The sequence below is a fragment of the Barbus barbus genome, assembly GCF_936440315.1.
Source record: "Barbus barbus genome assembly, chromosome: 10".
Lineage (NCBI taxonomy): Eukaryota > Metazoa > Chordata > Actinopteri > Cypriniformes > Cyprinidae > Barbus > Barbus barbus.
The window spans coordinates 15,175,064-15,194,484 of record NC_136738.1 but is presented as its reverse complement, the minus strand read 5'-3'; the positions used below and the strand labels follow the sequence as shown (position 1 = coordinate 15,194,484).

At 36.5% G+C, this 19,421-nt stretch overlaps 1 protein-coding gene across 9 annotated transcripts in view; it reads right to left on the bottom strand.

Moving 5' to 3' along the window:
- Nucleotides 1-19,421, bottom strand: part of epb41l5 (erythrocyte membrane protein band 4.1 like 5) — a 36,531-nt gene that overhangs the window by 9,023 nt on the left and 8,087 nt on the right. For all 9 annotated transcript variants that reach the window (XM_079427746.1, XM_079427750.1, XM_079427752.1 and 6 more), the window contains exons 3-19: nucleotides 17,570-17,674; nucleotides 16,363-16,405; nucleotides 15,779-15,857; nucleotides 15,649-15,693; nucleotides 15,290-15,342; nucleotides 13,449-13,569; nucleotides 13,040-13,127; nucleotides 12,838-12,926; nucleotides 11,305-11,395; nucleotides 9,856-10,025; nucleotides 7,995-8,101; nucleotides 7,533-7,551; nucleotides 6,607-6,646; nucleotides 5,937-6,061; nucleotides 1,737-1,882; nucleotides 665-756; nucleotides 147-275 (exon numbers count right to left, since the gene is read on the bottom strand). In XM_079427746.1, coding sequence (XP_079283872.1) covers nucleotides 147-275; nucleotides 665-756; nucleotides 1,737-1,882; nucleotides 5,937-6,061; nucleotides 6,607-6,646; nucleotides 7,533-7,551; nucleotides 7,995-8,101; nucleotides 9,856-10,025; nucleotides 11,305-11,395; nucleotides 12,838-12,926; nucleotides 13,040-13,127; nucleotides 13,449-13,569; nucleotides 15,290-15,342; nucleotides 15,649-15,693; nucleotides 15,779-15,857; nucleotides 16,363-16,405; nucleotides 17,570-17,674 — 1,542 coding nt within the window. The remainder of the gene's footprint in view (nucleotides 1-146; nucleotides 276-664; nucleotides 757-1,736; nucleotides 1,883-5,936; nucleotides 6,062-6,606; nucleotides 6,647-7,532; nucleotides 7,552-7,994; nucleotides 8,102-9,855; nucleotides 10,026-11,304; nucleotides 11,396-12,837; nucleotides 12,927-13,039; nucleotides 13,128-13,448; nucleotides 13,570-15,289; nucleotides 15,343-15,648; nucleotides 15,694-15,778; nucleotides 15,858-16,362; nucleotides 16,406-17,569; nucleotides 17,675-19,421) is intronic.

Here is a 19,421-nt window from a genome sequence, read left to right as displayed (position 1 = left end):
TGACATTAACACGTTGAGGTCATAAACCATGTATGTAGACATTAAATCAGACACTCTTCCTTTGAGGAAGACAAGCAGCCAACTGTCCGAGTGGAGATGAATATTAATATCAAGTGTAAATGGGGCCTATGACACTGGTTGAATACCTTGAGCGCTGCCTCTGCCTGAGCTTTCAGGATGTTGCTCTTGAGTTCCTCAGGACATTTGAGCGGGTTCAGGACAGGACTGCTGCCCACGCTATTCAAACTTTTCTCTGTCAGTTTCGCCACTTCCTCCTGCACACAAACCAAAGCATGTGCTCTGATTATGAATTTGTTTGCACTGTGTTTCGGTCTCTTTGCTTAAATAAACATAGTCCAGACTGAAATAATCATCAGCTCTTTATAGCATAATACTTTAAATGGCACTGAGCTGGAAAAGGTAGCGATCGATGACTGCTGTAATAGCATGAGTAATCACCTTCCCTATTCATATTTAATTTAAAGTACATCCTGAGGTGAGAGTGGCACAGCAGCCAACACAATCTCTGCTCCTTATATTTAAAGTTGATGTCAAGCTTTAATACGATGCGGTGTGTGGAGGGGGGAGATATTGCAAAAACACCATTTATAAGAAGCTTTGTTCTCCGTGTGCATGTGTGGGGCTACCGAATGGATGAACCGACCTGGTTGTTCATGTTGAGGTTGACATTTGTTCTGGCTGGAGCAGACACTGGAGTGTTTTCAATCTCTAGTTGCTTGAGCCGAGCTGCAGCCTCTGTGGATGAGAACAGATTCAGTGAGCATTATTAAACAATGAGAGGTCAGACAAGACAGATGGAAACACATCTGCATGTGCTGGGATTAAAACATGCTCAGTCTGGGGATAATCAGATCACACAATAGATAGGCAGAGCATGAAAATACAATAATTATACAGACAATAATCAAATAATAGATTAAGTAAAATAATGCAAGTTGTACGTTGTTTCATAAAAGCATGTAGATGTTCAAATTTATTAATTTAAATTAGTGCTGGGCAAAGATTAATCGTGATTAATCGCATCCAAAATAAAAGTTTTTCTTTATATAATATATCTGTGTGTACTGTGTATATTTGTTATGTATATATAAATACACACACATGCATGTATATATTTAAGAAAAATATGTTATGTTTATATATTAAATATATAATATAAATTATATGAATATAAATATATACACGTAAATACATGTAAATATTTTCAAAATATATACTGTATGTGTGTGTCTTTACATAAATATACACAGCACACACAGATATATTATATAAAGAAAAACTTTTATTTTGGATGCGATTAATCACGATTAATCTTTGCCCAGCACTAATTTAAATAAAAGAGATAATTAATTTAAATATATACATTTATATACTCAATATACTCTACCATTCAAAAGAAATGGTCAGTAACATTAATAAAAATGTTTTTAAAGAAGTCTCTTATATTCAACCAAACTGCATTCTTTGATGGAAGTCCTTATTGTCATCTTTCATTCATTTAAAGCCTCCTTGCTAAATAAAAGTATTTACATACATGCATACGTGTGTATATATTTATTTATTTAAATAAATTAATACTTTTATTTAGCAAGGAGGTAAATAGGTTAAAATAGTTTGGATGTCAATTATTTTTTTAGGTGTTGTGAACAAATCAATTTAATTATGACATAAAAATTATACAAGACAAACACTGTCCAAAATTCTCCAAAACTCACCAGTCAGAGAGAGGGTCTCCTCTGTGGCTGTGCTGGCGGTGGCATAAGCAGCACCTGGTCCCACTTCTTCTGCTGTCACCATGGGAACAGGGGCTCGAATAACTTCATCTACGCACGTCTCCAAGAGGTCAGTCACCAAGGGCATGCTGTGAAGGATAAAAGGGTTAATTACCATATGTCAATTACAGGATGTAACCCTGTATACGCTGCTCAAACAGGGTCCATATTGGTAGATATGACAAATGTGACTCACCTGGACAAAAATGCTTGAGGCCGGGACAAGACTCAAGGTACAGCTATGCAATAGCACAGTATCACATTTCAAATATGTGACAAGTCAAACTTAAAAAAAACAAAAAAACTAAAAGCTAGTGTACTTAAAAGCAGATGGGTGTTGGGTGATGGTTGGACAATGAATATGTATTTCTATATCCGATGTATTGCACAACCATAACGACATAATCAAGCCTTTACAATCAAAAATGAGCAGAGACGGTCATTACTGAAGAACACAAAAGGAACAGAACCATTATCTAACAGTCATATGCCAACTGACCACACACACATTCCACTAGATCTAGATTAAAAGACCACACACATGCACATTATTAATGCCTGTACTAGAATCACAAAAAGCAATGTATTCCTTCCCTTCCGGAGTAAAATGAGGGAGGGAACAGAGTCACATTCCATAAATGACTAGAATGAGATTGACTTTCAAAGGAGGCTCAATAATGGACACGTCACTCCTTGCCATGCTGACTAAAACCACTTTGCACGTTCCAGTATTCAGAGTCTGTATAAACAAAGTAAAATAAAAAACTTCCACTTTAAGACATGGCAAAGTTTGTCATTTACAGAAATAAGAGAAACTGAAACATGCAATGGGGAGTTGCTTCTGTTTGTTAAATTTTAATCAAACGTCTTAAAGCCATCTAAGATGCAAATGTCCTTTGTTTACAGTATTGTAGACAAATCTAAAAACAGTGTATACTGCACTACAAATTGTCAACTGGATAAAAATGTTTAACTGCCCAAATATCCAAATAAGAACTCATGAAAATTCAATAATCAGATCATGATGATCACACAAAGATATCCTGAAAGAAGATGTAATTCCACTTTTGACAAAATTTATTTTTAATTTACATGAAATAGTCCATACTAAAAAAAGTCCCGACTTAGGTAGGACTGTTGCCCACTTTGGTGTTTTAGTTTTTCTTTTATAAAATGTTTATTTTTAATGTTTATTGCTAAAATCAAATCAAATCTCATTAATATTTAGCTTGACCTCTTGAAAGACAAACAACATCTTTTAAAATTCATGTACATCCTTTCACTAAAAATACTTCATTTTTAAGAGTTTAATGCCCTACTTTGTACCCTAAGTGTCTAATATCTTTGCTTTAAATGTATAGTAAAGGCTATTGCACACCGAGTCCGAAATTTCGCACGTTGAAAAATAAATACGACCTCACGTTGTGTCAATCACGTTTACACACTGCCTCTGAAACTTTCGTCCGTCATTATAAAAAATAAAAAATATTCAGACCAGGTTAGATTTTCTGCGTTTGTGCATTTTGATAGGAAAGGATGACGAATACGGAAAAATATGAAAAACGCATACAAAAATTTCGGACTCAATGTCCTTGCACTAAACCTAAAAAAAAAATCAAGTAAAAGTGTGGTTAAGATGATCAAGGCATAACTTAAATGTCAAATAAATAGCCAAAATAAATGTCAACAGGATATTTCCTGGGTGACAAAGCTGGTTGACCAAATCATTCTAATTGAAAATACAGCCACAGTGAGGATTTCAGGCTTCTCCAATGAAGGTTATCTCATCTATCTGGCTGGTTTCAGTCTCAGAGGGGGAAGGACAAAACGAGGGGAAGACTTTAGCCCAGGTAGTCTCGCTTGATCTCAGTCAGAGAATATGCCTTTTATCCTGGCGTTCCCTGGAGCTCAGTTTGTATCCGAGGAATGCGGGGGTGGAGGGGCTGTGGCAGCATCCGTGTATGAGAGGAGGTGCAAGGAGGTGCCTGTCGGTCACGCTGGTGTCAGTGATGGGATTGAGGGGGGGTGTGAAGCCTGGATGGGTCAGTGGAGGAGGGGGGAGTGTTAGCATGAGGGACAGGAATACTGTAGAGTCTGATGTGCAGAAGTCGAAAAAGGGTAGAGAGCAGATCACAGGACAAAACAAGAGGTAAAGGAGCTAAGGGAGCTACATTTGAATGCACTATAGAAAAGGCATTTCTGGTTATGAAATTTCACTTGGAAAGCTGCACTGAATATAAGTGAGTTTGAGTTTGTAGTAGACTTCTCACTAGCTACCTGCCTGAGAGGCTAGATAGAGCAGAAGTTCAGACTGAAAAAACTAATTTCTAGAAAAAAGTAAAACGTACAAATAATTATCATCTATAAAGGAGGCATTAGTTTATTGCATGTAAATGTTTCCTGAACCACTATTCAACATCTTTCTTCTTTCCTCATTGCATTCAACAATAAACATCTGCAATGTCCAATTTGCAAATGATGTTCATTTTAATGAATTAGTTGATTCGCATAATTTAATATTCAAACTACTGAGCAAATAACACAATGCAACAAAAACGTGTTTCAGCATGAAATCAAAATTGAAAATTCTTATTTTTTAATGGAATACTGTAGTTTATTATAAATAATTTATCCGTGCACTTTTTTTAAAATTCATGTGCCTTTGTAATCTTTAATAAAAAATTTAACATTCTAAAATATTCTGTAACATTCTTTCATTCATTATTTCTTTCATTAATTCATTATTTAGTCTGAAACAGTTGTACAGCCATTGTACAAACTTTTTATAACTTACTATTCATGAATTAATCATTGTGCAGAAAAATGAATATTTTTACTATTAATATTAATTATCACCATTAATGATACTGATACTGATTAATTATTATTAATACCAATTAAAATTATAAGTAATAAATTATAATAAAACAATTGTTACTTTTATCATAAAAATAGCAAGGTCATGGGAAAGCAGATAGTAAGACAGATGTAAGGTGACAAGAAAAGAGGGCTGAATGATTTCAAAGAACAAAATATACTCAAGTAGAAAAATTGGAGAAAAACTGAGTAGAAAATTGAAGACAAGAAAGTATTTTTAGTCTATTTACTAGGTTAGACAGGGTTGTGTTTGGTTAGTGAGAAGAATTAATACAAATTAATAAGAATCAATTTAAGTTAGAAATTGTCATCGGAAAGGGATGTTCACCTGTCTGTTGATTCCAAGGACAGGTACTAGTACTGAGACTATCTGTATTAGTTTCAGTTTTGACGAAGGAGAAGAAAGGACAGGACAGTCACAAAGCCAAAACCAAAACCAGAAAGTCGACTATTTCAGCTTGCTGTTATACCCCACTATTGAATTTACCCAGCTGAGATCACAGCTCTACCCCACTGATTGGGTTGGGTGGTTTGGACTAGAATCAAGAACTGATGCAGATACTGATTTGCCCAGCCAAAGGAAAAAATAACTGATCCAAAGCCAATCACAAAGACTCCCTTAAAAATGCACTGATTGGCTGAAGCGAGTCCATGAAGGGTTGAGGAGTGTACATACCTTGCCTTATGAAAAGGCCACTGGGGTTTCAGAACATCAGACTAGAACAAAGTTTAGACAAAAACATAGCTATAACAATAAGGAACGAGGATCAAATTTTTATAAGACAGACCAACATATCCAACACTCACACGATAATCCCACCCCACCGTCTGATTTAATTTCTTTTCAATATTTCAAGTTTAAGGCAAAGCTCAGCACAGCACAATAATACCCCAAAAACAGCCTCGGGAGACAAAGCAAGACAGGAAAAAAGACAGTACGAGCGAAAGACAGGCCTTTCACGTCAAGAGAGAGTTTGTTGTTGTCAGCCCAGCAGGCGTTTTCTCCTGTGCTGAAGCAGCCATCTGCTCAATGTCAAAGCTAAACAGCATGAAGCACCTTCAGCACCAGTCACCAGCCAGCACCACAACCTCACACCAGCTCACCAACACACCAGCAGCAGCATCCAACAGCCCAAATATCATTTATACAAGTGCTGCACTCTGCCAAAGTGATGTTAACTGGCTGTGCGGGGGCCTGAAGTAACAGCAGGGAATCAGATTAACCTGCTTAGAGGTCTTATTGCATTAAAATTGTGAGAAGCTCACCTCCTCTTGTCCGATTGGCTGCCTCTGGGGCTCCTGGGGAGGGTTTCGATTTCCATAGGGGCTGGTGCAGAGGGTGGGCTGCTGACCACAGGCATACCGGACCAGGGAGGCCGTGTTTGGGAGGGCTGAGGAAAAAGCGTGTGGGATGCATTAAACTCAAAGCAAAACAGCCTTTCCAAGCCAAATGAGCTAAATATGCAGTACATACACTAACAAATAAACTTGCCGACTCATAGTAATAAACAAATGAATGTGATTAAATGCATGTGTCAGGTTTCTTTTTATCAAGTCAAATTCATAATTATTTATTTATGTTATTAAAATTGTGATGTGAGATTGTTTCAAAAGTTTGGGGTCAGTAAGATATTTCTTTCTTTTTTTCCCCCAAGTCTCTTATGCTCACCACGGCTGCATTTAATTTAATCAAAAACAATACAATTTTAATATTTGTGAAATTTAAAATAAGTGTTTTCTATTAGAATACATTTTAAAATATTATTTATTGCTGTGACCGCACAGGTGAAGTTTCAGTAGCCATTACTCCAGTTTTCAGTGTCACATGATCCTTCAGAAATCACTCCAATATGCTGATTTGGTGCTCAAAAACATTTCCTATTACCGGTATTATCAGTATTATCTGTATTTTTGTATAACAGAAAGAAGGTTCTACCTTTGTTTCTAAGCTTGGGCTCACTCCGTTATTGCGGTTACTGTGGGAAGAGAAGAATAAAATGCAAGTGATATTAAAACTAATATCAGGATTTATGAGCTACTGTTGACTGACTTCAGTAAGAAGCACAAAGACGGTTCTCATAGAGGTGACCAGAAAACGTGGTCAAGTCAAACCAACACTGGATCACGGTGAGCAAAGACATTCCTGATGTTGCTTTCAGAATGTGATCTTTAAAAATGCAACGAGTAAAACAATCATTTGTGAAGCATTATTGTATTAGTCACAGAATGAGTCTTGAAAATTCCCCATAGATCAGCACCACAAAAGTGCCTGCACATGATGCGGTTCATGTTTGAAACCTTAACACCAGCTGCATCACAGTCTAAGTAGGGGTGCTTATAAGACTAAAGTGGAACACTCAGTCTGACAGCATGTGGTTAAGCTGACAGACTAGAGATGCATTTTGCCCCTGGAATAAGAATGAAAAACAGTAGTAGTAATACTTCGTATATATGTCTCATTACATTCAAATCTTGCTTGAAATAAATAAAAAAATCATTGTTTGAAAGCATCTCTGTAAAGGAAAACAATTTTACAATGCTTGTACAACAATTCAGAAAAGCACCTCTCAATACATTACTGACAGCCTTATTGGCCATTTTGGTATCAAATAAAAACGATCTAAAAAGGCTCTGGGCATTAAATCATTCATTTATAAACGGTCACTATACACACTACACTATATAGTAATACTACTACAGTATCTAGTATACACTGGTATGGTAACACAACGGAGTCCACAGAAGCTCTGAACAGCTCTGAACAGTGTGTTTGTGTGCTTTCAAATGACATATACTTTATGACTGATGTTGAAACAGGAAGTCACCTCATCACTATACAATGCAGGAATGCAAAATACTTACTCTGAGGATTTGTTAGGACCTGCGGGGAAACAAAAAATAAGCATGTTATTATATAAGATCACAAAGCTGAGGTCACAACAGAATTATGAGCAAGGCAGTGACTCATGGCAGTGACTCAGTGTTGGGGCTTCAAAATAGAATGACTCAAAGCAGTAAAGAAAGTTAACTGTTTGAAAGAGGAGTTGCAAAAAACAAAAGCTGATTAGATTAAAACTATTCATAGGAAGCAAAAATAGACAACAACAACAAAAAAAGACTGCACAAAGATATCTGGGGAAAAACAAAAAAACAACAACTAAGTCATGACTGGTTCACTGTAACTAATTGGACTATTACTTGTTGGGACCAAAATAATAAATGCATAAAAATAAGTAAATAAATGTGGGAAAAAAACCTGGTCCTAAATATTTATTATATTTTATAAATATATTAATCCCCCAAGACAACAGGACATTCTCTCACCTCTGTTCTGCATGGTCCTTCTAGAGTAACGCCGACTTGGTCTTCTTTCAAACGAGGCAGATCGTCTAGCTTTGTTGGCCTTAGTTGTCTGATATTCTGTCTTCCCACTTCCCACAAATAAAAGAAATGAACATCAGTTACACATACAATGCTGCTCAAAAGTTTGGGATCAGTAAGATTTTTTATATTTTTTAAGGGAGTCTCTTCTGCTCATCAAGGCTGTATTTATTCTATCAAAAATACAGAAAAAACAGTATTATTGTGAAATCTTATTGCAATTTCTAATATTGGTTTCCTATTTTAATATACTTTAAAATAGAATTTGTTTCTGTGACACAGTGCTGAATTTTCAGCATCATTACTCCAGTCTTCAGTGTCGCATGATCCTTCAGATATCATTCTAATATGCTGATTTATTATGAGTGTTGAAACATTTAACACATCCCTCCTGAATAAAAGTATTAATTTGTTAAAAAAAAAGAAAAGAAAGACGAAAAAAAAAAAAATGTACTGACCCCAAACTTTTGAATAGCATTGTATATTGTAACACAATTAATTTTTTAAATAAATGCTGTTCTTTTTAACTTTTTATTAATCAGAGAACCCCCCCCCCCAAAAAAAAAACAACAACAATATGAAGCAGCACAACGGTTCCCAACATTGATTATAAATCAGCATATTAGAATGATTTCTGAAGGATCATGTGACTGGAAGACTGATGCTTAAAATTCAGTTTTGATCACAGAAATAAATTATATTTTAAACTATATTAAAATAGAAAACTTGCAATAATATTTCACAAAATATTTTTTTTTCTGTATTTTTGATCAAATATATACAGCCTTGATGAGCAGAAGAAACTTCTTTAAAAACATTACAAATCTTACTGATCCCAAACTTTTGAGTGGTAGTGTAGATCTTTAAAAACCTTCTTGATAAATCCCTGCTGACTTGATAAGACTGTAGGCATTTACTTTTACAGGCTTAGTGCAATGAAAGTCTAATGTTGTCTGAAAGAGAAAAGCCACTGTTCTTTGGAGGAAAAGCAGACCAACCAGCATTAGCAAACAATTAAACAAACAAACAAACAAACAAACAAACAAACAAAAAGAGACGCATACAGCTGAAATCAAAGATAAGTGAATTCATTGACGTAAAAAAATAGGTTAATTCTGGAGCGAGGATAAGTGCTAAAATAAGTGCAGGCAAATAAAAAGCCTGACCAATAGGGAGCTGAACTGGACAGCGTCAAAGCTCCAGGCTGGCAGCTGGAGATAAGATACAATTCCATAGTAAGGACAACCAACACACACACACACACATGCCTGGAGCAGACCATACTACGATTTACAACTTGGTAAAAGATATTGTTAGGAGGACCTATGAAAAACAGGAAGTCTTGTCTCAAACCAGAAAAAAAAGAAAATAACATTCAACTGACCACTGGGTATTATACTAAAATCAAAAGAGAACACCAGCCTCTACTGAAGCCACGGCAGATGCAAAAGTAGAGATGCAATGCTTTTAAGAGCTTCAAATAAATTAAATCCAGCAAATTATTATTACACAATTATTAAATCTGACATGCCATACAATAGGAAACATCATTATGTGGCTGCTTCCAACAAAACCAAGTAACCTCAAATAGATTTTAGTTGTGCTTGGCCATGCCAAACTTGCCTCCACAATGCTTGTTGGGCATTGCCACGCAATTGCTGGTTTAAATGTATGCTAAGTTGACAGAGTGGTTTTAGTGTGTGCCAAGTTTATTTCCCCAAGTCTATAGGTTTTCTTCTCTATTTTATTAATTTATATGCCACTTATGATGGACGAATGACTAATGAACTCTAGAAAAACTTACCTGTATCTGAAACGTGAGCCCATGCGGATGAACCCAGAGCTTGTTGAACCCTTCTGGACCGGGCCACGTAGGCGGAAGAAGGCATGGTGCTCTACAGCACACTTCCACAGATGCTTGCAAGCTTTCGGATGGTCCATGCGGAAAACAAACGTGTGCTCCTGTTCTTTCCCCTATAGCAGAGGTCAAAACATAAGAGCAATGTACTACTAATTTGTCCTCTGTTGTTACAAAAGGAATAAAGTAGGGACACAAATTTAAAATCAAGAACATGATGACAAAAGTTGTTGAGAACATATTGGCTTAACCACTGGCAAAAGTGACACCTTCGTTACATTATTAACAGAAGCTTATTTGACTTTGCTAGACAAAGTTACCTTTAAGGGTACACAAATTTTTCCAAAACGCAAAAGACTCTTTGTGCAGGTTTACAGGGCTGCACAATGTGGTAAAAAATATTATTATTACAAAAAAAATAAACAAACAAACAACTTTTTCAGTTACTGCTTATGTAGAGCATTTCAAAGCAGTCATTGATGATTTTCCATTTAGGTTAGGATGCTGTCTTTGAAACAACTTGTTAGGATTTGTAACAGAGCAATAGTGTTATTTTTCTCAGGTTTCATTCCACAGCCTTTGAGTGGCAGCAAGGACAGACCAAACAGATACCTCCAGTTGCTCAACCTAATTTCTATGTGCCCTGTTTGAGCAAATCAAATTCTGTCTGAAGCTTTTATCAGTTGTACTGCAGAGGCAAAACCTCACCAGTGACCTGGGGGCTCACTGTGCAGAAATCAATGACATACAACTCAAGGAGACCTTGTACAATCTTATACAGGACAGAGACTAGTAATATCATCATATGGGGGACACTTTTCTGCGACAAACAACATATTACTTGTCACAGTCAACTGAACGAATTAACGCTGGAATTCATTACAACACACTTCCAGACTCAACAGAAACCCATACTGCTGTGCACCAAACACAAGCCCCATCAAAATACATGTTTGCTGGCTGTCTGACACATCATGTGCCATGACTGACATTGTTATTGTAGTTTCAAACTTAGAGTGATTCGGTCCACACATTCACAGCTCCAGTGCTTTATAAAGTGTGAAGTGTTTCAGAGGCCAGGCATGCCTGAAGGGAGACTGCCATTTATTAACTCAAGCTGGAGAGATGCCAAGTGTCTCAGCAAGAGCACATACACGCACTTTTTCTTACACACATACTAAGTTTTTCCGGGATGCACAAAAACACATGCTTCACATCACATGTAAACTGCAAAACTGCATTGCATTTGTAGCATAAACATAATCTCCTCTAGACAACTTCAAAGATGCATTTAAGGTGCATGTTAATATGAGCTTTAAACCACCCTAAATTCAAGAGTGTTCGTACTGTTTTTGATAATGTGTGTATGTGTGTGTGGGTGAGATGTGTCTTTACCTCTTCTGTCTCCTGTACTACCTGTTCATCATCCTCCACTACCACCAGGGTGAGTTTGCTTTTCTTAAAGTCCAGACGCGTGATCTTGGGCCTGTGCAGACAACCAGTTTGCTTTAGATAATGGCCATTGTCATTACATTTACAACCACAACCATTTCTGAGGAACTACATTGTGTGGCGGAAGAATGTTTTTATTAATATCATTACATCATTACATAGTGAAACTTTGTTACGTCTATGGAATAACCATTTTATAAAAGCAATAAGCCCCGTGAAGCTGTGGTTTACAGTGCATTTATAACCGCTAAGGGGGTTTTAGCAACCCTAAACATTAACAACGCCCCTTAGCTGTTATAAATTCAATGTAATCCACAGCTTCTTGAAGTGTATTGCTCTAGTATATCCATTTGGATACAATCTCTAAATAAATCATGCATCTCAGAATATTTTACTTGAACACATTCAATGAGTACTTAACACTGTTTATCAGAAAAAGTTTCAAATACTCAAGACATGTTTTGTTTAATATGTACTGAAATTGATTTATGTACCAATATATTAATACTAAGAGGGCTGCTCAATTATGACAAAAATCATAATCATGATTATTTTGGTCAATCTTGTAATCACGATTATTTAACATGACTATTAGTGGACCATATAACCAATTTTTTTTTTTTTTTTATGCAAGTCTAAAGTATTCAGTTAACAGCCTACTATAGAAATTAAATAATCAAATGTAAAATAAAACTGCGTAGTCTTCACTGTAATAATTCAACTTCCTTTGTTTCTTATTAAAGCTACAAAAGACCTTCTGTGAAGAGCAGTGAGTGATTTTGTTTTTGTCTTTTGTTGTTTGATTAATATTAAGCACACAGTCGACAGAAGGAATGTAGCAACAGCGACAGCGCAAGTTATCTTTCTCGCTTTTAAAAACATTAATAAATCTATTCAACTTTAAAAACTCAAGCACGTCCCATTTTGCAAAAGTCACATTACATGATTTTACAGAATTACACGTGAAAATGGGCTTTTATGGAGAAGTGAAAGCACACTGCTGGAAAGGGGGCGGAATGGGGTGCAATAATCGTTTTATCTCATAATTTGTTTTTCTGTCTCCAAATATAATACTTTCTTATACCATGTAATATTTCTAAGACTTTTGTTACCTTAAATTTTATAAAACTGAATTTAAGGCTGAAGGACCTACAGGAACCCAGTTTTTTATTGTTAATATATATATATATATATATATATATATATATATATATATATATATATATATATATATATATATATATATATATATATATATATATATATATATATATATATATATATATATATATATATATATATATATTTTTTTTTTTTTTTTTTTTTTTTTTTTTTTTTTTAAATCAATTTCTTTTCATGATCTTTTCCTGAAAATGTAAAAATGCAGTTTTTTCCCCCACAATTCCATTTTTGTAGCTTCTAGTGATGCAGAAATGACACACTTCAGCTATAAAGAGCTGGTGAGGGAGCACTAACCAGAAGAACAGGCCAATCTTAGTTTCCCCCTCAAACACGAGCACTCCGGTGGGGGTCAGACCTAGGCTGTATTCATTTCCGTCTCGTGCCTGGAGAAGACGGCAACATAAAGAACAGATAAGTTTCTGGATATATCCGGATTGAAGAGATTCCCCCTCAAGATCATGATTTTAATAAACTCTTGCATGCTCCAAATACACACCTTGACCATATGCATGTCCACTCCATACATCTCCAGCCATTTGGCCTTATTTAGGTAGTTTATCTCAGCTTGTGCTGGCGTCTGGCCCCTGTGACATCAGAAAAGAACAGGATAGAGCAAAGTTTGAAGAAAATGAAACAACCCAAGCTGCTGCACATCTGTTGTAGATTACAACTTGTCGAGGTTACAGTGATGGGTCATAAATCACATACAAAGTGTTCAGGGTCAACAGTAGAGCTTTGGTTGAGTAGACAGGAGAGATCCAGGAAGAGTCAGAGGTGATGACCCACACATTGACATTCATTCACCTGCTTTACATTTATATTTCCTCGCTAAGCACTAACTTAAAAGGAGTCGCTATGTGCAGATAGGAGGTGTGTTTTTATAGAATGAGCTCCCGTATTTATACCTGCACTCCTTCCACATGTTGTAGATGGCTGCTTCCATATCTTCCGTCTGGTTTTGGATGAAGCGGAATTCTGACACCAGGTCAAGTCCGTGCTCGGCTGGGTCACAATCACCCAATTCAGCTGAAAGATAAAGGTTCCACAGGTCAACAAATTTTTTGGTATAAAAATGAAAAAGAATGCTCAATTATGGCCTGAACTGTACCAGTTTTTTTTAGAAAAAGAATGTGGTTGCGCCTTTTGTCATAATGTTACAACTCAGTTCAAGTTGTTCCACAGCAGAGATGATTAGAAAGAAGTGTTTCCAAAACAGCATTAAAAAATGTTTCTAAATGAAAGCAAAGTGTTGTGCATTTATGTAGAAGATCAGAGCACAGTAGGAAGAGGGGGGTTAGGAGCCTTTCTTTCAGACCCAAACTAATGAGATGTCATTTTTTTTTGAGAGTGAGAGAGAAATGTTTCAAACCATTGTCCACCTTCTTTCTATGTGACCCAAAATGCTTCAGACATTTGGAACGAGCTGAGGATTGATTTTTCTTTAATTTATGATTTAATGCCATGTCAGCAGCAATGGCTATATTCAAGGCAAAAACAATGCAACTACATAATTCAAACAATTCCATCAGTATTCTTACAATAATTTAATAATTTTGCCTCAAAAGTTAACATACAAGAAAAGCACAGATAAAAATATAAACTAAAATAACAATAACAAAACAGCAAAAACAAAAATAACAATTATAATTATAAGTCTTTTAACTTACTATATGACAAATTCTAAAATTATTTCAGGAGAAACCTTTTTAAAAAGGTCCACTAAAATATTTTCTCAATAAAAACGCTGTCTATTAATCATTTAAATATGGACATTCTATTAAAATGTGTTTCATACGCAAAAGATTCTTACATAAATCACAAACAGTTTTTTCTTTCCCTTTCAAAAAGTATGAATGATTAAGTCTTGTAAGTCTTGTGTGACCTATTTGACATCTCGTATACACAACCTGGTCACATCTATTTTCAAAATATTAACAGTTAAAGGGTTAGTTCACCCCAAAATGAAAATTCTGTCATTAATTACTCACCCTTATGTCGTTCCAAACCCGTAAGACCTTTGTTCATCTTCGGAACACAAATTAAGATGTTTTTTTGATACTGCCACGAGAATCCTTTTTTTTTTTGTGCAAAGAATAAGAACAAAAATAACAATTTACTCAACCATTCTTCTCCCCCAAGTTACATCTTCCACCATTTTAGAGAGTATCACAACGCATACGCACGCTCCCCCCAAGCGTAAACTACGCTCAATACGCAGATTACGTTCATGTGCGCGCTTTCCCCTAAACATAAACAATGCTGATTACGTCAAACACATTCTTAGGTACTCTCCAAAAATGGCGGAAGACGTAACTCTGGGGAGAAGAATGGTTGAGTAAATTGTTATTTTTGTCTTTGCGCAAAAAAAAAAAAAAAACAAACATTCCCGTACTCCACATGGACTGTTTTACTGATGTCCTTACTACGTTTCTGGACCTGGGAACATGCTGTCTATGGGAGGGTCAGATAGCTCTCCGATTTCATCAAAAACATCTTAATTTGTGTTCCGAAGATGAACGAAGGTCTTGCAGGTTTGGAATGACATGAGGGTGAGTAATGACAGAATTTTCATTTTGGGGTGAACTAACCCTTTAATTCCTTGATTTAGTACTGGGTTAGCTGAGAAATTGATCTCTTTGATATCATGTGACCACTAAAAACGTACCAACACCAAACTTTTGAAAGCTAGTGTAAATCACAGATTTTTAGAATTGATCTTAAAAAAACAGACAGTTCGGTCACTCACCCTGTAAAGCATATGCAGCCAACTCCACTGTTGTGTCGAATGGGCACTCTAACCTGGAACAAACAAGGTGATCACAATGTATTTAGACAAAGTCCTCAGAAATTTAAGAATTATTAAAAAAGGGTTTTTTCAAAGCACTTCAATACAGTGAGACATTTCTCACAAATTGCGTCAGATGTAAAAGGTTTTTGCAACAATACATCCAAACAACTTTTTTGGGGGGGGGTCACTGTATGTTTATGAATTAAGTTGTGTCAGTGTAGACAACCCATTGCTCAAAAACACTAACCTTAAATAAATAAGCAGACAAATAAAATAAATTTTCAACATTCAAGACAATTCAAAATAACTTCACTTACTTGCCACTGAGAATATCCTGTTTTAACTGTAGTACAAAAAGGTATCTACAAGAGATAATGAAGATGAAAGGAGTGAGTTAAACAGTTGCGTGAATATAAGTAGATTGGTAATGGTATAAACAGGATGTACCTTGTTAGCTCCTCGTGTAAATTGTTGGGCTCTGAGGAGTAGAACTTTACTCTCATATGGAGGCAATACGGTGGTCCAACTGAAGCAAGGAAAAAGGCGGAGAACATAACAGATATGGTCAACAAAGCAAAATGCCTTACTAGAAATTAAGTTTCTAGTGCACAAGTGCACAGCTTGTGGAGTAAAAAATTATTATTATCGCTAAAGATTGCAGAATAGAAATGGAATTTCAGAAAGAATGTCATGCAAGCGATGAAATACAGAGACTTTCCATTCATGGTTCATCATTACCTGCCCTTCACAGACACAGTAAATCATTAACCTTATACAAACAGCTATTTCTGAGAGCACCAAGGAAAAATGTTGCTCTGTTCCCAAGACTTGTGAGCTGCCTACCTAACACAATGCAAAGCAGCCCACGAGGTTTGGAACAGCGCTTCTGAGTAAATAACCACGATTAATTCTGTATGGAGGAGTGCTTGAGTGCATTACATCAGGCCTTGAAGTTGCTCATCTAATCAAACCTGTTCAAAACAACATCTACCAAGAAGTGAGTTCAGTAGTAAGAACAGCATTTTACTTACTTTTGACTTGCTTTTTGATGCTTTTGGTGACATCAAGCCAGTGCTGCAAATGTAAGAAAATGAAACATGTCACATGTTTGGGGATGTGGAGAACCTTAAGTTTGCTGCATTTAAGATATTAACAATATTAACCTCATGACAGTCCTTTTGATGTTTTATTCAAGACATTACTACATTTCTCAACATATCTGGTTAAAAATAAATAAATAAAAAAGGGGAGGGGGAATTCATCAGCCACTTTGGCTGGCGGGCAAAAAGCATTTTCATACTCTGGTTTGAAAATACTAGAAAATTCTGTCTCGTCTATTGAGTTGGGCCGCTCTAACGGGGTGATGTCTGAACAATGTGGAGGGAGGGAGGGTGGAGGCACTCATGCTGATGGAAGAATAGAGTGTCTCGATCTCTCCCACACATTCCTCACACACTTCCCTCCCTCTTTCACGTAAGACTCTGCACTAGCCTGAGCTCTGTCTGCTGCTCTTTGAAGATTCAATATTTTATCACTCTTAAAAGTACATAGCTGTCAATAAAGAAAGTTGATCAGAATATGCGCACTGAAGTTCTTTTTAATAAGTTGAACAGAAGTTATGAAATGATGATTGCTAATACTGAAAAAAAAAAATCATCAGAAAATTTAAAGCAAATGACACTACAAAGGAAAATGAAAAACATAGATGTGATCGATAAAAAGCTCCTGATTTTTACTGACTGTGCAGTAACAGTGCAAGCTGGGAATGCACCAAAAGTAGAACAATTTAGATAGGCAAGGCATTAAAAACAGCATCCAAACAGCCAGGAACTCTGGGAGTTGTGTTTGATTCAAACCACATCATGCAGACCACCCAGTCATGAGGATTGGCATATAATATCAGGTCGAGAGTGCATGTTACAACTCTCTTTGACTCACTTCACTGGCTACCAGTTGCTACCCCCCCCACATCTCTACCTAACTCCCCTGCAAATTTACTCTGTGAAACGCTGTAGTACTCCTTATTTGCATGCAATTTTGGAAAATATTTTTAACAAAGCTTTCTGCAACATAAGTTCACTGCAGATTATGACAGAAGCATTTGAGTTTAATAATAATGCAACCATACACAATAGAGGTGAGCCAGTGTTGACTATTTGAGCATAGCAGGCCCATCAATCAGCTGACATATTAAAAGCACATCTTGCATACACCATCTAGAAATCATTTTGCTCATACCGGGACTTGGGCTGAATCCATGAAGCGCAGGCCAAAGTAATCCTTCTCGACAACGTCCAGGTGATACATGATCTGTTCAAACAGTTCTGCACCTTTGGCTTTTTTCTGGAGAGAAAGAGACAGAACATGATTTAAATCCTAACAGTCCACTGCCTCACATGCGTAGCTTTTAAACTGATATTAAGTATGTAATATTACGCAAACTTCATTCTTGTTTATAACCAAGTACGTGTATTGGAACTACATGTACTGGCTTGCAATAGCACTGACACAGCAGGTCAGTGGATAAGGTCTTGGCCAAGCAGGCCAATCTAGCTTTGACTAAAACCATGTCTCCGTTCCAAACATCTAAAGCAAAACCTTCAGATATTTAGAATCAATTTAAAATGTGTGTGTGCGCGTTTTTGTGACACATGTATGATGAGGACACAAATTTGTATAATGACATGGGTATGACATAGGTATTACAAGGAGAAGGTGACGTATGAGGACACTACCCCATGTGCCTATTTTTCAAAAAGCTTAATCAAACAGAATGAGTTTTTTTGAGAAAGTAAAAATGCACAGTTTCTTGTAAGGGGTAGGTTTAGGTGTAGGGTTGGTGTAGGGCGACAGAAAATATGGTTTGTACAGTATAAAAACCATTACACCTATGGAATGTCTCCACAATTCACAAAAACAAACGTGTGTGTGTGTTTTAAATGTTCTGTTTAAATAACACTCCATCCATCTATGGGACAAAGTCTCATTAATGTAAAGAAATCCCAACCTCCAAACCGCAGGAGGAACTCTTCTGACTTTGTCTGAAAAAGCCTCAACAGCTCAACCACTTGACTTCAACAGTGTCTAGTTTCAAACTACAGCTCTGCATCCTATCAAGCCAGCGAGTCACAGTCTAGATTCGCAACCAAGGAAACCCCTAACCCATGACCACTGAAGACAAACAAAAAGTGGAACAGTCAAACATTTCACAAGTTTGGACTTAAGCGACTGATAAATCTTAACACTAGAGGCGATTAACAAAGGGATCATTTCATGGACTGTCTGATGTAAATCAAAGCGAGTTATACGTTTCAATTTCTAGTTTTCAGAAGATCCAAGACAAACAAACCCCTTTATCTTTAGCATACTTTATCTAAATACACTGTTTAGTACCCAAAGTATTATGGACAGGTACATCCATGCTAGCATCTCCATGTATGAAACAGAGCACTGACACAAGTGTCTCACCCAACTGCTGCACTCAAGAGTTGGGAAGGCCGGTTTAGCCGTAGCCCAGGCGAACAGCAACGGATGCTCACGCAGGCCCCAGTAAGTTGGCATAGTGTACAAAGCATCCCAGCGAGCTGCAATAATGCAGACAAAGAGTCCATTGTGTGCTTGAGTGAACCCCAGGCTCAGGACTCACATTGTTCAGCTGAGGTTTTCCAGGCTGCTAGGTCAACATACAGCCTTTGGAGGCGCAGTTACATTCCTCAGTGTGCTTCCAGCAATCAGGACAGAAAGTAACACTTGGTTTAATTGCCTGTTCTGAACCCCCATCCACCACCCTATCTCAGTAGGTATTATATGTCAATATATTTGATTAATTCCGAATAACAAATGACAAGTCAGTGGGTTGTTTGTACAGATAATCTTAAAGACTAACCAAATGCAGTACTCTTATGTAAGTGTTGGTGGTGCTTGAAAGTTGTTTTTTTTAAGTTTGTGTACCATGCTGACATGTTTCAGAAAAGTTTCTAAATTCATCCTCTTTAAAGAACTGCCACTTCAAATATCAGAGCAATATTTTTCTTAAAGCACAATGTCAGCATGCTAAAACTCTGAGAAGAAAATCTGAGAAGTTGAACAT